This window comes from Lepidothrix coronata, unplaced genomic scaffold (genome assembly GCF_001604755.1).
Source record: "Lepidothrix coronata isolate B3197 unplaced genomic scaffold, Lepidothrix_coronata-1.0 Scaffold160, whole genome shotgun sequence".
NCBI lineage: Eukaryota > Metazoa > Chordata > Aves > Passeriformes > Pipridae > Lepidothrix > Lepidothrix coronata.
In genome coordinates, this window is record NW_016690340.1 from 745,555 (window position 1) to 769,880 (window position 24,326).

At 46.3% G+C, this 24,326-nt stretch overlaps 1 protein-coding gene across 2 annotated transcripts in view; it reads right to left on the reverse strand.

The window, feature by feature from the left end:
• The window catches only part of PAPPA (pappalysin 1), a 181,872-nt gene that overhangs the window by 65,831 nt on the left and 91,715 nt on the right, over positions 1 to 24,326 (reverse strand). For both annotated transcript variants that reach the window (XM_017829250.1, XM_017829249.1), the window contains exons 9-10: positions 23,527 to 23,618; positions 10,582 to 10,778 (exon numbers count right to left, since the gene is read on the reverse strand). In XM_017829250.1, coding sequence (XP_017684739.1) covers positions 10,582 to 10,778; positions 23,527 to 23,618 — 289 coding nt within the window. The remainder of the gene's footprint in view (positions 1 to 10,581; positions 10,779 to 23,526; positions 23,619 to 24,326) is intronic.

Sequence of the window (24,326 nt, forward strand, 5' to 3'; positions counted from 1 at the left end):
TTTGATTTTCCAGAAAAACCCTAACCAGATGATTTCTGCACGGTTCAAAGGATCACGCCAAAGACTGTGGCTAAGCCAGGGCCAGAAACTACAGAATAACAGAGTGAGAAAAAGAAGAAACAATTGTTCTGATGGGATTTAAAAATCAACCCACTTACACAAGCCCCCAAGTAAACCCCAGGATTCAGAGCTCCTGGGTGCAATTTGCACTCGCTCCTGCTTCTTTTGCCTTTCAGTGACACACAGTGAGGGGATGTGAAATCAAGGGACAGCTCCAAGTGCAGAACACGGTCTCCTGTGAAGCACATGGAAGTGCAATCCAGCAATTTGCCATGTTTCCTTGTTTTTCCCTCTCAGACCTCTTTTATTTCTTCAACACAGCAGTGGGACATAAAGATGCTGCTCTCAAACAACAGCATCTCCCACCCCAGCACTGCTAAGGTCTCACCTCAGAGACAGAATTCTTGGAATTAGTCCTGAATTCCATTCTGCTATTATGTTCAAATTCACGAATACATCTGCCAGTAGGAACAGCACCCAAATTCAACAGCCTAGACAGACAGGATCAAGCAACAGCACCCAAACAAGACCTTATGCCTTCAGTTCTGCAAATATCAGGCTCATTAGAGCTAAAAGGCATTTTCGAGCCGCAGCAAAAGCTCCTGTCTACAACTTCCACATTACTGCTCAGAGAAGTGTGAAGGCATTATAGACTGATAAGTGCTTTAGCAGACTGTATATCCATCCACTGGAGAGTGAGGTTAAACAAATACAGGAGCCAGAACATTATTGTTGGCTGCACACTCGGGTTCCCAAACTGCCCGTCTCTAACTTGAACCAGCCAGGTCCACTACAGCACAGCCAAGGCTGGCTGTGGGGTGCTGCAGCAAAGGAAAACAATCCCATCCCATGAGCTTTCACCACTGAGGAGTAGAGCAAAAGCTAAATTTTTTGTTTTTCCTTTGACTGGAGAGTTTTATTCAGGAGCAGCTGGCATCAGAAAATCAAACTGTGGAAGGCAGAACGTGTGCCGCGTTTTAGGAGGATCTTAGATGTATTTTTGGTGTTATATTCATGGATCTGACTCATTAGATTCATTGTACTTTTGGTGGTTTGGCACTTCTTCAAGGCAAAGAAGGATTGGGCTTGGTACAATCCACTTGGTAACATCTCCTCCTTCTTTCCCAAAGCTGGTCCTATAAACTTGCTTGGATGAAGAAAATACACAGCTAGGTAGAAAAAGCCCAAAGGCAGCAACAACTAATCCCTAAAGAACTTTGGCTCAATGAAGAGTTCCCAGTCAGGATAACACACTGGCTGAGGTGGACAGAGATGCTTAGAAGCACTTGGGCAACATTCCTGATGGGAAGAGAGATACATAGGGGAAAAAAATTAATCCCCATCTTTCTCAGCTATCAAGCACGGAAAAAAACCCCAATGCTTTCATTTCCAGCATGGTAGGAGTAGACCCTAAACATTGTTGACCTTACCACAACTCCCTGAACCACCCTGAGAGCTCATGGGGCACAGGAGCCACTTCCAAGAGATGTGAGACAAGGCAGGTGCTACCCTGAGCCCTGCAAACCTCTCGCTAAGCTTCGCCTGCGGCTGAAGCAAACAGCCGTGCAGTGGTTAATGTCAGCCCCAACCACATGATCACATTCAGGAAAGGTCAAAAGAGTGATTTTTCATTTAAAAACATCTGTGTGTTTAAAGAACAAAACTTTCTCATGTGCAGAAAACCAGGGGTTTCCAGCGCTTTTATTTCCAGAGTTAAAGTCGTGCTACTCAGCTTTGTTTGGGGTTATGGACCATGTAAACACGCTGTGGAAACCACACGCAACACTCAGCACACAGCCTTTCCACATGCAAGGATAATTGAGGGTGCAAATCTCCCTCTCCCTGGCTCCTTTTCCCTCTCCAAGCTGCTCAGCTTCCCCCACCACACTCCCAGTGAGCCAGTGAGACACCCCCTTGTTGTCCTTCCCTATATGAAGACATGCACATGCCTCTAATCCTAAGGGTGTAAGTCTGCTCTGGGCTGTCAACAGGCCTTAATTGGATACATCCAGGGAGATGATGCATTGGGAAGAGACCCTGAATTTAACAGCAAGAGGGAAGGCTGCAGAGAGGCTCCCTGGGAGTGTGTCAGGAGGCTTGGAGGAGCTGCCATGTGCTCCAGGGAGCTGACAGCAGTCACACCTCAGCCAGCAGAGCCTTTCGGTTCCCATCCAACTCATCAGCCCTGTGCCAACCTGTATTAATCAAGATTAAACCCTCTGGCTTGTTTTTGTTAATACCTGAAGACACAGATTGTGGTATGCAAATCAAAAGGTGCTCCCTTTGCTTCACTGGGCTTTTCCCACCAAAACTGCAGAGTAATGGAACAACCATCATGCAAACAAATCCCTCTGGATGAGCTGGACCATCCAGGGAGAGTCCATAGAGCAGCACCAGCTGTTGCCTCCAGCCTGTGCACATCTCCACCCAAGCAAAGGCTTGTTTGGGGAAGCCTGTCACTTCCCTCTAACATTGGAACAACCTCTGGTTGCTCTGATAAACCTCAAACTTCATCAAATTAAGCAAAAAGACTTGGAGCATTTAATCCTTGATGTCCCAGGTCAGAAGGGGAGCTCACAGGAGCTGCTCTCAGAAGAAGTTACTGAAGGGATTAAAGTATGAGCATCATCTGAAAGAGGGGATGCAGGAGCTCACAGCAGTCCAGGCTCAGCCTTTCTCATCATAAACAACCCCTGGGAAACAGGTAAATTTCCATGGAGCGAGGCTTTCCTTTTCCAGCTGGGACAGTCACAGCATGCACACAGTGCAGGCACAGGAACAGAGCAGCTCTGCTAGAAGGGCAGATGTTTCAAAGGTATTTGGATGGAGAAAGGTGGGAAGAAGGTGATCTCTGCCCTGTGCTTCACGTCCTCTCTGAAGAGAGACTTGTCTTCTCTGCATGTGATGATGCAAGGGTTAATTATCAAAAAATGGAAAAATAAGGTTCCCTGCCTGAAGTGGTAAGAGTAAGGATTTCGTCCCAGTGACGAAAATGGCTGAGCAGAACTTGATGTTCTCCTGAAATGAGGGCTTCTCCCAGTGAGGAGGTACATGTGGGGACAGATAATAGCACTGATCACGCAGAAAAACTGTTTCCTGGCACACGTTGCAGCTCGCAGCCGGACCCTGAGGCGATGGTGGAAACCCAGTCCCCAGGAGACTCCTGCTGATAGCACAGGGAGCTGGGCCACTTACCAGATGTGAATTTGAATTACCAGGGTGAATCACGGCTTCTTATCAGATTCCCCACTGAAATGACCTCAGCGATGCTCCAGCTCCGCAGGCAGTACTTCCAAAAGTGAGGACGGATGGCGGATGTGGGGTTCTTCAACAGTTACAGCTCCAACCAAGGCAGCACAGTTCAGAGACTTGGAGCAGCTCAAGAGTTTATCCAAATGGTCTTCAGTTTGGCTTTTTGTTTGGTTGGGTTTTTTTAAACTATTTTTAAAGCAGATACTTATTTCCAGGTGGGGACAGAGGGGTTGACTCAAGAGACTTTCAGGACAGTGCTGGGTCATCAAAGCCCATTCCTTTTAGAGACATCTCAAGATGGACACCCTAAAATTCATTGGCATTCCAAGTACGAGTCTCTAACGAGGTCTCTAATGTGGGCTAAGATGCCTATGGTACTCTGAACAAGCAGACAATCCTTCCTTTAAAAGAAAAAAATAAATTCTTTGCTCCTGGCATGAGAAAGTTTACTTTCAGCTTAAAGAAATGATCGTGTGGTTTTGGGGATGGCATTCCATTCTGCTGGAGAACAGCACCCTGCCTGCCTGTATATCCGTGGCTTTGTAGCTACATTACAACCCTGGTGAGCTCTGTTTACATATTTGACATGTTTTCTTGTGCAGAACATGAAACCAAATTACATAGTAAAGGCCATTATGGCTTTGCTCTTGCACCCTTTTCCGTCCCCTCCTTCCGATCGCTTGGTTTAGATCTATCTGGGTGTTTTTAGCTGCCCCGGATCGCCTGGCAGTGCTTCAGGCAGGTTTATTTGCTGTTGCACAGGGAAATCATGGAAAAGCTGGTGAAGACACATGCCAGGGAGTAGGGAGAAGAGGGCCGGGGCGGGGGTGGGATGAGAAAAGCCGAGAACCCTCCGTGCACACGAACAAAGCAGACGTGTCGGTGCATTTATGCAAAATCATTCCGCTCTGAATGGAGAGGGACCCAAGACAAACAACCCGGATGGGATGCAGGGGAGCTATCCCACGCTTACAGCTGGACATGCTCTGCATCTAAAGGCTTGTGAGCAGCGGCAGCAGACAGAGAGACTGGCAGGTTGAGGGGCAAGGGCCGAGGAGGGGGGTCTCCTTTCAGAGGAGTGCATGTTAATGAGCACTGCCGCTGTCGGGGGGTCCGGCGTCCCGGCTCGCTGGTGTCAGGGGGGGCCAAGCTCTTTTCTTGTTCCCGCCTGGAATCTGGGTGGGTGGCTGGGTGTAGAGCAGATATGATCATGAGTGGTGATTTACTTCCCAAAGAAGCACATAATCCTTAGTACTGTCCAAGACAATATTCCTTTCTTGCCTTTCTTCTTGCTTCTAGAAACAAATAATGGCATGGAATTCTGCTCTCGTTTCATTAGTGGTAAATGTCTCCCAGTTCTAGGAAGATGGGACCAATTTCCGGCACCTGAGGATTTTTGGTTTGACCTTCATCTCTGCAAAAGTCAGATTGAACCTCTCTGAGAGTACTGATGGCTGCTTTGCTCTCTGCATCATTCTTTGTTTCTTTTATCTATTTTCTCTACAGTACACAAAGGGAACACAGTGTACCAGCCCCTGGTACTCACTGTTCTGTTTCCCTTAGATGACTTGCATATGTGTTCTTGAAAAATTATTCTAAAAAGTAGGGGGGGGAAGGGGAGAGTGGAAACTAAAAAAAAAAAAAAAATCCCTTGAGTGTTTGGCAAAATTGCTTGGAATCTCCTCTGACATCTCATTGTGTTCTCTCTGTCCTCCCCTTACACAGATGAGCCAGAGGCTACGACACCAGCCATGGGGTCTGAGCTTTACTACTGCCAGGAGCAGAGAAGCACTGGAAGACATGGGGATGGAGGGGTGCAAGGGAGGGAATCCCTGTCTGTAACAGGCAGCCAGGTGATGGGCAGCATCCCCTTCCCTCCAGACAGCTCTGAATTGACTTTAAAGGTAATGCTCTTCCTCAGCCATCTGTCTACCAATGAGTCTTTTTCAAGCCAACCTACCTAGAAATCCCACTTATAATTTTACTTAGCTTGAGAGACCTCCCCAGAACACTGAAATCACTCCTGAGTCCCAGCACTGATGGTAACACACATCTTTGTAGCATCCCTCACCTTGGTGTGGACCCTTCACAGGGACCCCCTTCTCCAGCAAGGCAGAGCAGTAAGGAAAACATGTGAATAAAGACCAGTGGAATTCCTTTGGCAGAAAGGGTGCAAAATCCAGCTTTCCCAGGAAGACAGGTGGGAAGCAAGTCATTAAAGCAAGGAGTTGGTGGGACAGTTTTTCAGTCCTTTGTGCTGGGAATGAACAGCCAAACTGTGCTAGGATAAAGACTGATTAATTCACGAACGGGATATGTGAGGGGCTGAGAGAGCTAAAATGCAGATTTATTGACCCCAAACCCCTTCTAGGTCTCTGCTCCCAGGCAGCAACTCTCATCAGGCCCTGAACAGTTTTCTTTTTATCCAAGATATGAACATTTCCCTTTCAAGACATCCTGAACTTCCTGGTGCTGGGGAGGTTTAGGCTCAGTAATGCCCAGTGCCTGCAACATCTCTGAAGGATATTGAGGTCTAATCCTCAAACAGTAGCTTTACCTTTTTGTGCTCTGGTTTTCACCTCTATTAAACAGAACAGAAACCAAGCAGCGTGGCTGTGATAAGGCTTAATTAATCACTGTACACTGAAAAAAATATGAAAAATATCATCACTTAATCCAAGGCAGGAGAATTCCAGCCTGAATTTGCCTGACAGTCAGAGCCAGGCCCGTGATGCAACTCTCCAGCCTTCAGGCAAAAAACCAAATTGGCTGGTCTGTAGTTTCCAGGGGAAATGAAGACAAAGTTTTGGACCCCTTGAACTAACTTTAGACTTGGAGACTCTGTAACCTAAGCTGAAGCCCTTTGGTGGATCAGCCAGTACTGGAAATGAGCTCACCCGTGTACAGCAGACCTACATTCCTCTTCTGACAGCCTGTGCACAGTGTCCAGTTCAACTTTTTCCAGAACTGGTCTCTGCTCACTCATGGTTCCTCCATTAATGGTTTTTCTTAGTGGGATTCTGCCCTCATCCTCCAGAGCTTAGTGGTTCAAAGTCTGGCTCGGCTATAAATAACAAAGACATTTGCAAAGCAAATCATCTTATTAAAAAAAGGGGATTTTTTCATCCCTCCAACCACAACAAAACTCTTACCGTTGAAGAGCAACAGGACTTGGCTGTGAATTGGGGAGTTCAAAAAGGGCCACTTGCAGAGCCGACAGACAGACACCCTCCCTCTTCTCAGCAAGATCACCCCAAAGGGAAGGAATGGCTTCTCCATTAAAAGTTGCAGGTTTCCTCTCTTCCCACTCCTGTTCAAGATTACTCTATTTGCTGGCTTTGCTGTATCTTTGGGGAATTATCTTCGGCTTTATATTTATTAGACAGAATAAAACTCCATGGCAGAGAACTTCATCATCTTTCTCTTCAATTTTCTTATGGTATTTTCTTACCACTCTTGGAGCCCTTGCTCTACCATGTTATTTCTTTTAGAATTCAGAATACTTTTGTGCTCCTTTCTTCTCCTTTTGTGGGCTATTCCAGACATACTGCAATTCTAGACATCTTTCTGCTGCTGGTGGAAGGTTTGTTGCAGTGAGTTTGGATGAGTGCAATTGTGGGAACTGTAACAGGGGCAGGAGGGGGCCTCTGTTTGTGGGAAAGATGTAATAAGAATCCTCTTCCACAACATCTTACTCCATAGAAGCCCCTGTGGGGTACCCAGAGGAGAACAGGGTGTGTTCTTTAGTCCGGGAATGAAAGAAAATCCCAGGATCTGTCTGTGCCCAGCAGCCTTGGGAAAGAGTCCCTCTTTGGTTAACTGTGCCTGAGCTGTGCAGCTTTTTCGTGGAAATCCAAGCTCAAACAATGACATAGGGAGAAAAAGATACTTTATATATATATATATTATACATATATATGGTTACTTGTTCTAAACAACTGCACAACTGGGAGGAAACACAACAAAAGACAGTTCCTGAGGAACTGGCCCTCTAAATTACCAACCCACAAACCAATTTCCAAGTCCTGAGCACACATTGCTGTGACAGGAATAACAAGATCAGGAATCAGATCCCTTAGTCCCTTCCTATAAATCTCTATTGCGAAGGCCTAAAGAGAAACTGCAGCTGAATCAGTTCTCCAAAAGCAGGAGTGCCACCAGCAAGAGGAAAGGAGAAAAGGCATCTCCGGCCTCCTGTGGTTGGTCTGCACCCACCTGCCTTTGCTCTGCACATCTACACTGACGGTATTTCACACACAAGGAGAGGCTCTTTACAAACTCCCAGCAGAAGCAGTGGGAAAAAGAGCGGCTCAAGAGTGTGCAGAGCCCTTATTGCTGAATTCCTCCTGCACTTGACAACAGGTACTGAGCAGCATCTGCTTCCAGGTCTGCAGACGATTCCAGATTGGAATCCAACTGCAAAAATGCCCTGCACTGGTGCTTGCACTTCTGTGCTGGCACAGGGTTGCTGAGTGGCCCTCTTTGGCTCTGAATATGATGCTGTCAGTACTGAGAATATTTCTTAATCAGCACTGAAGGGTGGCTGCCAGAAAAAGTAGAAGTGGCTGTCCCTCAGTCTTGCTTCTGCAGAAAGCACGATTGTTTAAAGGGGGGGCTGTTTGACCTTTCCATTTTTCAAATCTGTATCTCTTTGCCAAGACTGTGTCATTCTTTGTAAGCATTCTGTTGTTCTAAACAAATCTTATGCTGTGAGCTTTCTCTTTTATCTCCCTTAGTATGTTGCCATTCGGCAGCCTCACACTAACAAGTGATGGAAGATCCACCTCAAACTAATAACCCAGTGTGGGCGTCTAAGGAAGAAACAACTGCAGAAATGGCCAATATCTTCACTGAACTAATCAAACAGGTCACAGAAGCAACCCTACAATAACAAAAGACTCCAGCTTGTGCTCATCAACAATCCTCCAGCAGTAAACGAGCACACATAGGCAGATATTGCTGAGAGACACAACAACCAACCAACCAACCTGCCTTGCAAACCCCTCAGAAAAAGCCTTGACAAAACTATGACAGTCATGCAGAGTAACAAGTGCTGAGATATCTAAGGATGAGAACCATTTTAAGTCAGAGCATGCTAAAAATGTTTTAGAGCACCTTGAGAGCGCTGGGGCAATTATGAGAAATGGGGATGGCTAACAACAGGCAGCTTATGTATTCTGTATATTGCTGTGCTCTGCACTCAAACATATCTTTCATGGCATTCCTGATGAGGAGCCAACACAAATACCACTCTGATTAATCAGGAAGCTACCCAGCAACAACATGAAAAGTTTGCACAAGACCAACAAGCACACAACCTACTCTGAAAGGTATCTGGGTGAGGAAAGGTGCTCCTTTCATCAATGCAGAAAACCCCTAAGGCTCAGTGCTTGTGCAGATAATGAAGCCAAACATGTTTACACACCAGTGATCATTACATGCAGTGATTAGAGGAGATCTTAGGTTAATTTTCATCTCCTCTAACTAACAGACTGATGACCTGCTGCCCCACCTAACCTCTCTGGAGTGACAAGTCAGGTGCTTTCCCAAGCCAGCAAGGCTGTCTTCTTCCTGGGGAAAACAAAGACTTTCTCAACATACATGATTAAAAAGGTCAATGAGCCCCATGCACTCAAACTGGTGTAATGGGACCAGCTGAGCTAAAGCAAAAATTCCTTTTGCTGGAAGTAAATAGCCCACTGTTATCTCCCTGGGGGCCAGGCAATAACAGGAGGCATGTTCCCATTCACTCTGCCAGTGTGTGATATGTTAGTGCTCTGCCTATAAATACAACAGCTTTTTTGGCCTTTTTTTTTTTTTTTTTTTAACAAGGCTGTGACAACTTCATCTCATCTGGGTACAACAAACACGCCTGAGTTGTGGCTACACAGCAGGGCTTTCTGCTGTGTGCGTGTGTGGTGGTGGTTTTTCCACCACAGGACCATATGTTACCTACTGAGTGGAGTGGCTGAGTTCCTACCAGTGCATCAGACAAAATCAGGGCAGCTCTCTGATGGAGTGCCTGGGGACGTGCCCAAAAAGCAGCACCTGAACTGGAGGCACTGCTCTTTGGCCTGCACTGCAGCACAGGGAGCTGGAAGGAGAAAGAAGTTATGAAGGCACTGGTAGGGGCCCAGAGGAAAGTTCCCTTTACAGTGTAAAATAATAAATGAGACCGTGACAAAAAGGCAACACTGGGCTCGAGATTCTGTCTTGATACTACGCCAGCTAACCACGCTTTGAGCATTCAGAACTGACCTGGTCATTAATTTGTTACAGACTTGTGCAATGTGAACAAGGCCAATTCTCTTGCATAAAGATGTTTTCTCTTGCAAGCCAACTGGAAAAGCTTAGAGTTTACTATCCATGGAGAAATCTGCTTGACATATCTGTGACACGGCACTCCTCTCTGCACTGCCCACTCAAGACACCTCCTGGATAACTGGACTCTCAGAACAACTTTTCTGCATCCTATCAGAAGTGAACCTAAGCTGATTACTGTGATAAATGCTCTATCTCTAGCAAGGGGCAATGGTGGGTGCTGGAGGAATATATGAAGCAGCTCTTATATATGAAGATCCTTTCCCTGCTGTATCCTCTAAAAAACTAATAAGCAACGTGGGCTTTCTCAAGTCAGGTTGCATCTGGACTGTTGCATCTGCAACTTGTACAGCTCTGTTTTCCAGGCATTTATCTGAGGTCTTTTTGAACTCATTTGGATCTAATTCTCTCAGAGAAACAAAAGGTGAAGTTATGGTAACTGGAGCTATTTATGTTACAAAGGAGACATGGGAGAAGGGGGTTAAAGCTAATGAATGTCTTTGGGAATGGACGGGACCTTTCTCAGAATAGAACAATAGGGTGCTTTTATGAAACTGGGAGGCAGAAAACACAAAACTATTAAAAAAAAAAAAAAGAACACACTTTTGTATTATTCAGCATTAGCCCTCAGAACTCATCGCCACAGGATCATACCCTGCGGATGCTGTGGAGAGCCCATCTGTCTTTGGTGATGATGGTTGGTTGAGGTGACTCCTACACAACTTATTGAATCAAGAAGGCCACAGCTTGAGCCAGTTCTAGTTGGAGGGTTGGAACTGAATTTCGATTCATCACTATTAGTCAGGCTCAGAAAGAGGGAAACTGCTGTCAAGGGCCTTCCTTGGTGAAGGAGCACCCCTGAATGCTGACCACTGAGCTACACCCAAGAACTCTGCTCCTTGGTGGACTTCCCCTTCCAGGAGAGGAAAGGGAACGTGCTTTCCTTACCTGGGTGGCTGCTGGCTGACCGATGACCACCCATCCTGGGCACTGCTGGTCACTGTGATGCGAGACGGAGACGTTGGAAGCCCATTGATCGAGGAAGCCTTTGGGGGTGTAAACGCCACAGTCTTTGATGCTGGTCATCTGCTCAAATTCCTCACACACTCCATCACCATCGTGGAAGTAGCACCTGCTGGGTTCATCTGCAGGGGAAAGCAGAGAAGGAGAATCACAAAGGACTGGCTACACATATCTGCAGTGCAGTTGCCAGGACCTGATACCATCAGAGGTCATGTATGTGCTAGATCAGGTCACTGGGAAGTGGGAGCATTGGCCACTTCCAGGCCATAGCAAGGTGATTGCAAAAAAGCCAACCAACAATAGTCAACGTTTGTATTGGGTAATTCCCTCAAGATATTTCCCAATGTTAGGGGTTTTCTGCTTATTTTCATCTCTCTCCTTTTAAAAGGATGGAGACAGAAGAAAGCAGAGATAGAAAATACATAGAGAGACAATGTGGGTGTTGGCATAATTCCACCAGCTTGGATGGAAAAATGCCAGGGGAGGGTTTGGTCTACGATGTTTCCCTTCTTGTTTTTTAAAGATATCTGCAAATAAACAACAACAGCAACTGTGACTGTAGGGATTGTGAAAACTGCCAAGCTCACAGTTGTAGTGACCAAAGGGCCAAACAGATCTGTTTATCCAAAGCAGATACACTATACGAAGTGTGAGGGGTAATCTTGCCACATACACACACGGCTTCAACCAACATGACTCAGATTTGACCTGAAAGGATCAAAAGCAGCAGGAGACTTTATTATCCTTGTCCATTTATTCTGTGGCTTCTCTAATGAGACTGCCAACAAAGATGCCAAATTTTTGAGGTTGTTTCTGTAGCACTGGCCCATTAAAAACTGAACTGAGATCCATCTCCTCTTTTCAAACAGACTGCATAGCAATAATGACTTTCAGTTATTAGAGTACTCTGTGAAATGGAAACCTTTGACCTGTTGGTATCCTATTTTGTATTGTATTATCATTGCCAGTCCCCAGAGGTATCCAGTTCTGACAGCCTGTTGTATTTTTGTCTGGCAAATAAGCCTGTTGAAAAAAGGGTAGGAAATTAGCCAGAGCTGCTAGCTGGGCTGATGGAAATGATCCCTAAGGAGAATCCTGTCAGTAGTATTGGACTATCTGGAGCTAGGTGTCAGAAAATCCGATGGCTGCTCAATTTTGAGCTACTTCTAAACTCCTAAATCCCCTGTTTATTTTTCCTCCTGGTTTACACAGTGAAATACCATCATGAGCCAAAAAAAATGGGTTTATTGCTATTCAATTATTTAATGACTTTCACTCCTTTTCCTCCTGTGCAATATTCCACATCTTTAAGAGAGTGTGGCTTTGAAAGAATAGAGAAGTCTATCAGGGAAGAATGTCATTATGGTTTCATTTCATCACAACCTCTGTGGACAACTCGTGTACGTGGATAAGTGCAGGGAACTGTGTATTTGCTGGGCGAGTGCTCCGAGCTGGCAAAAAGGCGCCAGCACACGTCTGGAAATGTTTCAGCTGTGTGAGTGCAGCCCTGTGCCTGAGCGAATATTCCCAGGGTGGCCAAACTTCCTGACCCTACATGTCACATCTTAAAATCTTCATTTGTCTGGGAGCCACGGAACATATACCACACACCTCGAAGAGCCCGGAGGAGGAGCGCTGGGGACAGCGCTCACAGACAGGAGATGACAATGGCTCCCCGGGGTGGCTGAGGGGATGTGCAGATGGGCCCTAAGGCAACCCAGCAGGGCTGGCCCCCTGGCCCTGCTGTCCTGCCTCCTCCCACAGCCTGAGTGCCCAACAGCCCTGAGCCAGCAGGGCCCTGCTGCTGCTCGTCTGATACCAACCCAGCTGGAACATGTGCTTGAACTGATCTGAGAGCCCCAGCTGGGACATCCCTGTACACCTTGGACATCCCTGTAGCACACCTTGGTTCCCTGCAGGGCCTGTTGATGCTGGCATAGTGCTACACTGGCAGGGCTCATTCACCCCTGGGAGAGCCATGCTCTGAGTCTGACCAGCTCAAGGAAGGGGCAGAGCATGTCTGTCACTGTGATGGCCATGGAGGCAAACTCCTGGTTCCCTCACCTTGTCCTTCTGCCTCTCTCATTCTGCTCCTCTCTCTGCAAACCCATATCAAGGCTCTGGGTCTCTGCTGTACCCAAGAACAGTAGGATAAATCTAAGTGGCTCACCCACTTCAGAGCACTATGCCCCAGTTTGAGTTGAGAGCCTCAGCAGAAATCTCTGAGAAATATTCAGCCCTGGAAAGACTGTAGTCAGCAATCAGAATCCTCAAAAACAAATGCCAAAACTATGAAAATATGTATTTTTGGAAAAAGAATTTCTTTGTAATTTTATGAAAAGAGGCTTATTTCTATAAAAAAGGAAAAAGAAAAAAAAAAAAAGAAAGGAAAATACCTACCACGTTAAAAAGACCTGACCTTCAGCCTTTAAGCATATGCACAGTCAGATATACACATACAGTGAAACACCATCATCCTGCCACACACCCACACTGACAGAAACACTGACACACAAACACTTGTACGCTCTCTTTACACATCCCTGACTCAGCCACCCCACTGTTGCAAACACATACCCAGAGAAACTCACAGCCTAATTTTAGGCACATGCATTTAGACAGTGTTTCCCAGCCTTCCCAGAGCACTGACTTATTTTCACGACAGGCACTGAAGTAAGCACAACATTTATATAGCAGCATACTCCTGCACTGGCTCCAAATGTTCCCTCCTAATGCGATGATAAACGTAATGGGCTTCTGATAAGATCATGTGTTTGGGATAAAAGAATACTCAAGACCTACTCCAACCCGATGACTTAATTCAAACTCACATGGATGGGAAGGCAGCCTTTGAATAGCTGTGATCCAGGCCAGTGTGTGATCCTAACAGAGGCTAATTTGTTCCTGATTATGCCTAAGACCCCAATAAATCTGTCTGCTCAGAGTCTGCAAAACCCGAGGGAGGAACCGAGCGCAGAGACTGGGATGTCTGAATTAAATGGAGGCTGCCTAAATGATTAACAAAGTCCTGCTGAACTGCACTGTCATGAGCCCTTGTGCTGTGCTGGCCCTGGAGAGCTGCCTCACCCTGCGCCGGCGGGATGACACCACGCACAAAAGCTGAGAGATGAGGCACCCACTCGCCTTTGTGTGCTTTGAAAAATGGTGGGGGAAAGTGGCTTTACAACCCTAGTTTACTTCTAAGGAAGATCTGTAAGTCCTACTGTTGACACACCATTCAGCTTGCAGTGCTGGGCTTTGAGGGGAGCGTTGGTGAGAAGAGGGGAGGACCTTTCCTCCCTGTGAGCTTCCTAATTCTGAGTGATGGCGAAGAGGGGGATGTGATTAAATCCTTCCCAGACACGAGGGCATCAACCCTCATCATCCAAATGTGGTGCATCACTGGGTGGGCTGCCAAAAAGCAGCAAAGATTCTTCCTTCCCCACGTGTTGAGCACCAGCTCTGACTCCAGATTCTTCCTGTGGTCTTGGATGTTTGGCAGGTTATGTGTTGGGGTTTACATTTTCACGATCAAAGTGAAGGACAACCAGGTTGTTTCTTCCTACTATTGCCCTCACAAAATAAAAACAGGTTTCTTCCCTTTCCTCAGTGATGTGAATGCAGCTCATTTAAATCCAGAGTTCTACAGGTTCAAAGTTGGGGAGGGCAGTGTCAGAGGTGGAGTATTTCTAGGAAGCAGTAGCTGGAGATGATACAAAATGCCTTTTCTGTTCTCTTTTTAACAATATGAGCTGGTTTTTGTCCCCACAGTGGTCTACAGGCTCCCAAGACATGCTGAAGTTCATATCGATGTGTTGGTCACGCATGTTCATCAACACCGTGGACTTCTCACTTCATATATGAATCTGATTTGAAGTAGATATGGAGGAAGGGAACATAAAGGAAATCTGATTTGTCCTCAAGGGAAAAATGACTTCAAAAAATTAAAAATCAGTTGCCTGGAAATCCAGCTTAAATCTAGAACAGTAATATGTCTGCAGGCACAGCACCTGGCAGCAGGAGAGAGCATCTCTGGGGGATTGGCAACAGATGCTGCAGGATTCTCAGCTGAGCTCAGGGAACCTGTATTCATTCAGGCAGCCCAGGCTCCTTTTCCCTGGAAAAGTTCTTTCTGAAGGCACAAAAATGTTGGGGGCCAAAACAACGCCCCTGTCTTGCCCTTGCTGTGGGACAAGGCAGTCTCCAGTTCAGCAAAGATTTCTGTGGTGTTTGGGAATCCCTGAAGGCTCTGTGACAGCACCAACCTGGAGATGGGGGGTTTGTTGGAGAAATAGGTCAGCAAGGCCTGGTTTGCTCACTCTTTAAGGCTTTAAGATCCAGATGATCTTGGGGCTCGTGTATGTTGCACCAGAAAATGATGCAAACTCCATCTCTCTTTGCTTCCTAAGCTGCCCCAGCACAGTGCAAGAGGCAGCCTTTTGTATTGAAATACAGACCTCTGCTCTGGGGTTCAGAAATGACAGGATGCTCAAGATAATGCAGAGGATTTAGGGAGCACTGGGAAGCACCTGCCAGAGCAGGTCTGGATGAGCAGGTAACTTGCCATCGCTGTTACCTGTTTGAAGAGAAGCTGGAAAATCATCAGCAAAATGAATGAAGTCTGGTAGAGGCCAGGAAGCAAACATGCAGGATATAGACTTATCAGTGATAGGCAGCCTTTCACCTCATTAAAAAAAAGAGAGATGAAGAGATCCAATTCATGGCACAGGGCACATCCTCCAACAAGGCTTTTAATGTCCAAGCAGGGTAGTCAAAGTTCTGGGGACAGACACTGGGGGCAGCTTCCTGTTTTCAGCTGGAACGCAGTGATTGGCATCGGCATAGTCTTCTTTTGTGCAACAACTACTATTTTTTTAAAAGGCCAGACAAAAAAAAAAGGAGTATTTTTAAGCTCAGCTGTTTACTTAGGGATGTTTCCAACTATAACAAGCCTCATGCCACATAACTGTTTGTCCGGAAAAAAAAAAAAAAAAAAAGAAAAAAAAAAAAAAAAGGGGGGACAAAAATGCAGAAGCATTGTCTCAGAGTAACAAATTCTTGGAACAGAACGAGCTTCACATTTTAACCCCTGAAAGGTCTGTCCAGAGGTGTGCAGGCCTTCAGACACGGCGAGGGCCAAACCCCAGGCTCACCAAAGTCAGCAACTTCTGCAGAAGCAGCGTTTTACCACCACGTCACTTAATCGGCATCTCTAGCGCCGGTGTTTATGTTCACACAGAGGAGGAGAAATGTATCCAGAGGTTTCTATCACAAAGGGAGAAATAATTCCACTGCAGATCACATGAACCCGGCGGCTGAGTGACCGCAGAACCTGCTCCATTTATTTCTATGGGAGTTTCACCTTTGGCTTCAGTGGGAAGAGAGTGAATAACATGGCCTGCTTCCAGGATATCTGCTAATCTCTTCTTTAATATTGAAGAAGGCAGAGACAGAGATATTTCCTGCTACAGTAAAATATTCAAGAGTTATTTTCCTTCCTGGATGTCCTGATTTGAAGAGAGGAAAACCATTACGCGGAGCTCGGGCAGACCTTTCCGAATGAAGCCGCATATCAATACAATTGTGACGTCTTCCTTCGATGAAATAAAACAGAAACCTTGGAAGCGAAGGCAGCGCGGGTGTCGCAATCCGCTGCGGAACATCCAGGGGCCTCGCAGGAGGCTTTTTCCGTGGAAGATGACAATCGTGTCTGAGCATCTCCTGAAGGGAGCAGGCAGGCTTTGCGGAGTGTGGCTCCCCAGCAATTCAGCTGCTTCGTGGAAATACATTCCTGGGTGTGACGGGCTTGCTCTGTGTGGCGTGACTCGGCTCGTCGGTATGAGCTCCGATATAGCGGTCGGGGCACCATAATTATGCAATTGATCTGCGTGCTGCAGACAGATCCAGTTACAGCTCCCTCGCAGAGCCCGGCACTGAAATTTGATATTTCACCTCCAGGAACATGAGTGTCACTTAAGAGAAAGGATATTTCCTATTGCTGGCAGTGGTAGTAAGATCTTGTCTGTTCTGCAGCTAGCTAAGGTGGCCATCCCCAAGTCCAGGTAACCAGACATAGCCAACAGGAGCCAATGTGGCCATCCTTAAAACCACAGAATCACAGAACATGCCAAGTTGGAATGGACTCACAATGACCATGGAGTCCAACCCTCAGCCCTGCACAGAACTGTCCCCAGGAGTCACACCATGTGCCTGACAGCATTGTCCAAACCCTCCTGGACCTCTGGCAGCCTCGGTGCTGTGCTCACTGCCCTGGGGAGCCTGTTCAGTGCCAACCACCCTCTCTGTGGGAAGAACTTTTTCTAATATCCATCCTAAACTTCTCCTGACACAACTTCAGGCCATTCCCCAGGATCCTGTCACTGGTCAGCACAAAGAACAGGAGCCAAGGTGGCCATTCCCAAGCCCAGGCAACCAGGCATGTTGTAAGAGCACTACAACACACATTCTCTTTCCACCTCACCTTGTTTCCCTCCCTGGATGATCAGATAAATCAGAAAAGTGATGCCAAGAGGATTTTAATACTATATAGATTTATCAGCTATACTTGGAGACTGTTCAACTGAAAAGGTTTCTGTCACACAAGGGAGCAACAACTACAACCATGAGAAGGGTGGCCAGGGTGGCCCTTCTCAACACCTGACATGCTTGGGAGGCTGAGAAGGAGTCCAAGAGCAAAAACCCAGCGGTGCCATTACCCAAAGAAAACAAACTGCTTGTTTGTGCATGTGGTTGGATGTTATTGCAAAGGAAGGTCTTGTGCTCAGCATCATCCTCCGAGCACAGCAAGTTGCTGTTGAGTCACAGAGGATGCTCTAAGGAAGGAATTACGACCAGCCTCTCTGATCCACAGAGAGTAATGTGTGAGGGATGCAACAAACGCAGGAGTAATTCTGCTGCTGGGCTCTCATTGTAGCTGTGTCCTAAAAACCAAAGCTGGATTGAGCTGGGCTGGAGTCACTGGCCTTGGGAAAAATGCAGGCAAATACCACTCCAGCCCACATTCTCCCCCACAAAAAAGCCCACATTCTCTTTTGTATTTTGCTGCCTGAGATGCCTGCTCTCTCTGCTCTGTGGCTCAGCTGAATCTCCTAGGATTGCACTATTAATGATGACAGTCTTGAAAATCACTTTAAGAGACTTTATGATTACTAACTTGCCAAAGGAGTGCTTAGACATTTTAGAACATGTAGCCACACTCCCGCGAGCTGCAGGAAACACTCAGCTTCAAAGTATTTGCCTTGAGCTGAAGGAGTCACACAAATATCATCTGAGTAAGCCTGGTCAGTAAATTCATTACTATTTGCCATGAAATTCTGCTATAGAACCTCAGCTGCTTGAACAACAGCAACACTCTTTCCCAAGCTCCTTGGTCAATGCTTTCACCTTATTGATGCCCTGGGAGATGCTGAGTTTCTCTTGCAAGGTGGCTCAGTTTCTCCCATGCTGTTGTTCTACTGAAAGCCCTCGGCAGGGTCAGCCAAGGCCTATTTAATGCTCATGAAAGAAGGCAAAATCACCATTAGCTGCTGTGCGGGGCCACAGTTTCAGCAGCCAAAGCTGTGTTCCTATGCAATGGTATGAGGAAGGGAGGGGGAGAGGATGGGAGCGAGGCACGGCTCTCAAAGCATGCCCACAATGAATATGGATGGTCATCCATCAATTTATTTTAAGCACATTACTCCTCTGTCAGAAAGGGAAAAAAGGAAAAAGAAAGAAAGGAAAGAAAAGACATATAAAATTAGGTTTGTGTCACTCATTTAACACTGCAATTTCCCCAGAGGATTATGCACCAAACAGAGATAGCAAGCTCATGAATATTAATCATTTCCCTGAATGCAATGCAGCCCGCCAAACAATAAGATTAGGGGAAAGTGCTATGCTTAATTTATGGATAATGGGAGAGGTAAAGGATAGAGCTCCCACAAAGGTAAGGCTCACAGCTGGAGGGAGAGGCCTCTGAGGAGGAGGAGGACAGATCCAGATTTGTAAGGTAGCAGACAAACATTTGAGGCCAAGCAGGAGCAAAAGAAAAGGTGTTTAAGGATCATTGTCAAATTAAAATCATACTTCTCCCTGCACAACCACTGGTGACTAATGCTTCAAGCATGCCAGAAACTAGTGGTAAATTCAAGAGCTAGATATATTTATTTTCTCTTTTCCTCTACTCTGTGCCTTTTCTTTGTATTTTACATCCCTGAGGCCCCGATCCAACACACCACAGAGACGTGTGTCTAACCTGAAACATTCCCATTCTTCAGGGCAACCACTCACATGTGGAAGTCAGTGGAAGTGCTGCCCTGTTCTGCTGTAAAAAGGCTTTAGCCAAGAGTCCCTTATAAGCAAAGGAGATAAAGTGTAGCAATAATAACACCAATAAGATGCGACTGAAAACCCCATAAATTACCTGGCAAACTTAAAGGGAGATAGAAGTTCTGGAGCTACTTCCCAGCTGTGTTTCAATGTGTCTATCAGTCTTTACTCATCTCTTTTCATATTACTTTCTCTCCCCCCTCCCTCCTTTTTTATTGATCTCTGCATCTTTTTTATTATATCCTTCTCTTTCTTCAGCCCTGGTGAGCTAAATCAATGCATAATGCACATCCCACTCCACAAAAGGAATGCAAATGAAAGCCGGGCTCTTTCTCAGCGTCCGCACATATATCTGGATATGTGCGCGCGCACGATGTTGGTGTGTGGGAGTGCACGCCAAGGACAAGGTGCTCAGCTGTGCCTCAGACACCCATTTCTCACTGCTCCGCTGGGAACGGATCAAGAGCTAAGCCCTGGGTTCCCACAACTGCGAGTCATAACTCTTACAAATGGGGGCTGCTTTACACAGGTTGAACTTGGCCGAGATCCGCGGTAACCGCGAAAATCGGTCGTCCCGGGAGTAATCAAGACCAAGGTGAAAGAAAAGTAGCCGAGAGGTAGGAGAGGGGTGCATCAGTCACACGGACACCACTCGGAATCACCTGTCTCCTACAAATCAAAAGGCAAAGTGAAACTTCCCCCGCGGGACCGAATTCTGTGCAGAGGGGATAAAATATGTAAAATCCGCTGTACGAAACAAGGGGAGGGGGGGAAAGGTAGAGATGATAAATTTGAGGATGGGGAAGGACGAGTGCACTGCAGAACTTATAAAAAAAAAAAAAAGGAGCACTGCCAGATGCTTCCATTAATTAATTAATTAATCTCACTGTCGCTCTTCAGCATGTTGCAGGAAGAAAACGCTATTAATCTTTTCTGTGTTCTGTTCCTCGGCTTTGTGCTCCAAGAAGGCCAGGACAGCCTGACAGTAAGACCACACAGTTTTCTTCCTTGCCTCCCTCCTTCCTTCCCCCACCCCCTCTCCTCCCTGGCAGAGCAGATTGATCCACTGTTATCTGATTAGAGAGGAAAGGAGGAGGGAAAACAAAACCAAGACAAAAAATAAAAAGAAGCCTAATTTTATTACAGGCACTAGAGCAAAGTGTCTTGAGAGCCTTGTGCCATTTAGTCAAAGGAAAGTTGGACCGATTAAAAAACCCCATAAACCTCATGATCCTAAAAGGCAAAGGGAGCAAGAGAGGCAGAGGGACACCTGCAAACAGGCTGCCTCCATCCTTGGAAATATCCAGAACACAGCTGAACATGACCCTGAGCAACATGCTCCAACTTTGAAGCTGGATCTAACTTTGAAGTTGGCCCTCCTTGGACCAGAGACCTCCAGAGACTCCTTCGAACCTAAATTATGCTGTGATTCATGGCTCTAAATCTAAAGCTTGGTGGTGCTTGCGGGCTCTGTTGTATTTCTCTTCTACCAAGCGAGGTGACTTCCGTGGTCTCTGCTTTGGGAGGAAGGAGCCCACTTGGGCTTTGCACCCCCTGCTATGGAACCCCCCCCCGATGACGCCCCACCCGTCCTGCCTTCAGCAAACAAAATGTTTAGCGATTATTTTCAGCCACGTGGGACCCAATCCTGCAGCCAATTTGTGACAGGCATTGCATTCACTGTTGTGGTTAGATTTGCTGAAGACTAAAGAATGCCTTGTGGTAGTTCAGAAACATGCCTGGAAGAAAGCATTTGCAAGATCAAACCCTGAGGCCCCCGATTCAGCAAAGCCTCTGAACATGTGTTTGAGGCTCACTGAATTCTTTGGTGAAGGGGAGTGATTCCCGGGGCTCTAAAGAGCTACATAATACAACAAGAACATCACTGCAAAAATAACACTGTCTGAAATAATTACTTCTTGTCCTACAGGATTATAACATGTGTTAGCCTTGCAAACACGGAAATAAATTACACTTATTTTTTTTCTGTGCTCCTCAAACAGGAACCTGAGAATTCTGTGTTTTCCAAGAAAACACTCCACCAGTATCAAAGAAGAATTTTGTTTGGCTTAAGGCAGAGGATCAGGTCTGATACTATTAGACTGTGGAGAATGCTGAATTTCTGCTCTTTTTTATTATTATTTATTATGTAATATGAACAGCCACTCACTTGCACAACATCTTTATGTTTACTGGTGAGATTTTAGTGCTTGATATGTTAAAAGGGAATATAAATCAGCACAGTTCATTTGTCTGAAAGATGAACCAGCAGTGTCTCTTTAGCTCTTGGTGTCATAATTCGTGGTGGTCCAGCAGTCACAAAAGCCAACAGGACCTGTTTCCCAGGTATTACCTTCTGTGAACCTGTCCTAGACACTTGATGCAGGCAGTGTTTGCAAAAACCAGCAGCAGTTCTGCCCTGGCAGACCCTGCTCACACACTGAGATCTCCACACCACAGTAGTCCCACCACCACAGCTCACAACAAAACATTTGTGTGCCTGCACCTTCCCTTTGAGTCAGCTGGTTTGATTCATCTGAGTCCCTGGATTTGGTATTTCACAGGCAATTTGATATCATTTTGTAATTCAGGACCCGTGCAAACCCACAACCTTCCAAAGCTCATGACAAACAAACAACTTTTCACCCCTGGAATTCCCCTTTCCTTTCCAACACAAGCAAATCTGAAAAACCACTTCCTCTGTAATGGCACAGCAAAATCCACGTGTGTGTTTTAGTTGCTTCATTTTCCAATCACTTTGCTGTCAGACAGCTTTTGCTCCACACTCTTAACCAGCCCCGTTGCTGGTCCTGGAGATGAACATGTTGGTTGACCATGGATGGATGGTTGGATGATGGTGGATGGATGATACAGTCGGACTTGATGATCTTAAGGGTTTTTCCAGCATAACCAATTCTATGATTTTATGTACACAGGCATAAAGCAGACTCCTGCACACCCCTGGCAGGACACCACTGTGTGGTCCAAGGCTTGGGACACCCCACTGTTACTCCTGTCCATGGACCTATTTGGAACATTTTGCAGCTCCCACCCAGCCCACACCACCTGTTTTATTTTTGAGAACCAACAATCATTGGTCATGCCCAAAAAAACCACTGGGACGTGGTCAAAGTGCAGACCTGGAGCAAGGAATTCAGACCTGCTGGTGAGCAGGGTGATACAGATACAGCCACCCAGCTCCAGCTTAAACCCTTGCTGGAACCAGCCTCACACTACGCCTGACTTCTGGAGAACCCAAAACATTTACGTAAGTGTTTATCTCACTTTCAAAATATTATGACTAACATCTTTCAAGTGCTTGAGGCTCTAAGGCAGCAAGTTACTTGAAACACAAACGTAACTTCAAGACCACCAATAGTCACAATTAGCCTCGACCATAAATATGCTCAATTTCAAAAGAGCTATTTATGTATGTAAATAAGCACATCAACAAATCAGGCCTCAAGTCTCACAGTGTGGGATGCTGAAGTAAAAATGTTCTGATGAGCCAACCAGTCCCCAGCTTACCACCCCAGGGAAACATGGTGCCTGTGGGGTCTGTTATATGTTGCTCCAGGCACAAGAGATAATGGTCAGATTGCCAAAAAGAGCAAATTTCAGACTTGCCAACATTGTATTATCTGCTTAGGACCAATGCCCTGAGCTGAAGGCACGGGATCACTACATGGGGACAGAGGGTTTTCTTGGTCAGTCCAGATAAGGACTCCCATAAAATGTCTTGAGAAAAAGCCGACCCTTAATAAACATTAACTTTGGTTCTTGAAGCTCTGTGTGATTCATTCTTTCCCAGACCTCACAGAGCCCTGTTGGTTGGGAAAAGCAACCCCACATCGTGGGGCTACCCCACAGAAGGTGCAGTGTAAACTGGTCTCCATTTCCCTCCTCTGTCCCCAGCATTCTTAGAGAGTTTAATAAATATGTAAAGCTCACAACTGCAGCCCTGCTATCCCCGATAGCTCGAGCATCTTCCGGCCATTGTGCTTACAGGTTTTGCTAATCAGAGCAAACCAGGCTTGCAAATGAAATCTGATTAAGTAGTTTTCACCTCTGAAAAAGGGGATTAGCCAGACCTTTGATCCTCAGATATTGATTTGCAACTCAAAGGAGGTGTGACCTCAGCTGGACTTGCTTCTGGTCTCAGTCCCTTCCCCTTTCACTCCTCCTCCTGTTTACCAGAAAAAAAATCAGTTCATGTCTTCTCACGTAGTCAGATCTAAAGCCTATTGAAGCCAGTGGAAAACCACCCACTGACTTCAATGGGCTTTGGATCAGTCCCACAATGGCTGACTTAGCCTTAAGTCCCAGGCTGTTTCAAAGCCAGCAGAACCAATTTCCCATCAAAATGACCAGAAGCTGGGAAGATATGTTCGCCTTTCAAACCTACAAATTCCACCTTTTTTCTCTCTTCCATGACAACTCTTCAGCTGGAAATGCTGAAAATACTGTCAATTTTTTTCCCTTGCACTCTGCATGGAGTTGTTGCCCACCGTGAGTGGAAGGGCTCCGAGCTGGACTTACCGATGCAGTTGAAGGACAACTCCTGCAGGCAGAAGAGGGAGCAGCCATCCCCGTTGATCTTATTCATGTCATCACATTCTTCCCCCAGTTCTCTGCAGGCAGGGCACACACATGCAAAAAAGCAGTCAGACGGCAAATAGTATCATTCCAGTGATTGCTGCAACCCCGCTGAAGAACCCCAAAGTCCTGAAAACTAGTACAACAGCTTTCTATGCCAACCCCTAAAATACATCCTCCCTTGTGCTCCAGCCCTGAGTTTCATCATTCCTGGTCCACAGGCTCGCCTGGCCACTTCTCTGCTGCACATGTGGATACCACTTGCTGTTCTCTGATGAGGTTATGAGCAACTTCCTTCATAGCTGGTGTGGCTGCAGCTCAGCAGGTGGGGAAAAAGAGAACAGGAATCTCTGAAACTCTTTGTATTAAATCTGGAAGGGCCAGACTGTGACCCCAGCTGGGAATAACAAGGCTTAAAGTCTGGTGCTGGGCTGTTCCAGGTGACAGCACTTGGAGGAGAGTGGTTGACAGGGAGCAGGTGGTGTCATTGGACCAGCCCCCACGGTTGAAGCAGCGTGTGGGGAGAAGAGTGGGAACCAGATGAGAAAGGGGCTGCCACAGCTGCAAGTGGGGCCACAACCAACCAAGCTGTGACACAGTCTGGTTCCTGCTCGCTCCTGAGGCAGCTCAGCTATTGTTTGACACTTGCTGCAAAGCCACAAGTGATGTTTGAGGAATGTGCAAACATAACAGTAGCAGAAAAGTTATGTAAAGCAGAATTAATCTGTCTTTCTCCACCTCTC